Source organism: Morus notabilis, unplaced genomic scaffold, assembly GCF_000414095.1.
Source record: "Morus notabilis unplaced genomic scaffold, ASM41409v2 Scaffold370, whole genome shotgun sequence".
Lineage (NCBI taxonomy): Eukaryota > Viridiplantae > Streptophyta > Magnoliopsida > Rosales > Moraceae > Morus > Morus notabilis.
Window position 1 is genome coordinate 447,555 of NW_010358187.1, and position 1,023 is coordinate 448,577.

The 1,023-nt window shown below is 40.2% G+C and overlaps 1 protein-coding gene across 1 annotated transcript in view; it reads left to right on the forward strand.

Moving 5' to 3' along the window:
* The window catches only part of LOC112090439, a 2,925-nt gene extending 2,554 nt beyond the window's left edge, over positions 1–371 (forward strand). Inside the window, exon 2 of the mRNA XM_024161770.1 lies at positions 44–371. Coding sequence (XP_024017538.1) covers positions 44–371 — 328 coding nt within the window. The remainder of the gene's footprint in view (positions 1–43) is intronic.
* The last annotated feature ends 652 nt before the right edge of the window (positions 372–1,023 follow it).

The window sequence follows — 1,023 nt, forward strand, 5'->3', positions numbered from 1 at the left end:
CCTATCATCCACAAACGAATGGCCAAGCTGAGTTGGCGAATAGGAAGATCAAACAAATTCTGGAAAAGACGGTAAACCCCGACCGCAAGGATTGGTCCTTACATCTTCTTGACGCTCTCTGGGCATACCGCACTGCCTACAAATCCCCTCTTGGGATGTATCCTTATAGGCTTATCTTTGGGAAAGCCTATCATTTACCTGTCGAGCTCGAGCATAAAGCTTATTGGGCCGTCAAGGCCCTTAACTTTGATCTCAATGCTGCAGGTATTCAAAGAAAGCTCCAATTGTCTGAGATTGAGGAGTTAAGGAACGATGCATACGACAATTCCAGGATCTACAAGGCAAAAATGAAAGCGGCTCATGACAAGTAGATCCTGAGAAAGAATTTTGAGCCAAATCAGCGCGTGCATCTTTATGACTCCCATTTGCATCTCCACCCAGGTAAGTTAAGGTCGCGGTGGACTGGTCTATTTGTGGTGAAACAAGTTTTTCCCAACGGTGCTGTCAAGGTCGAGGACCCGAGCAATGAGAGAGTATTCAGAGTCAATGGCTAGAGATTGAAGCATTACATTGAGCGTATGAGCCAAGCTGAAGAGATCATTCTCGAGGCTCCAATTTACCAACCTTAAGGAGTTTGCTTCTAACCCTTTTGTATCATATTTTTGTTTCTTTGTGTCATTTTGTGTGTTTTGTATGCTTTTATTTTTAGTTTGATTTTGTGTGATTTTATATTTGTTTTTATTTTGGAGAATCAGTTCAGGAGGCTCGACTTAATTCCACTGTTCATCATCCAGGTGTTCTCTTTTCCTGTCTTCTTCGTATTGCATATCTTTTTAGACATTGAGGACACTGTCTGATTTTGGGTTGGGGGTGGTGAGCATATTCATGCGTAAGATTAATTTTTGTCTTGTTGTTATTTTGGGTCAAAAATTTTTGTCAAAATTTTTGCAAGATTTTCTGAGTATGATTTCAAAATTTTGGTTTGAGTCAGTTTTTGCTATCTTAATTACCAAGAAATGATTT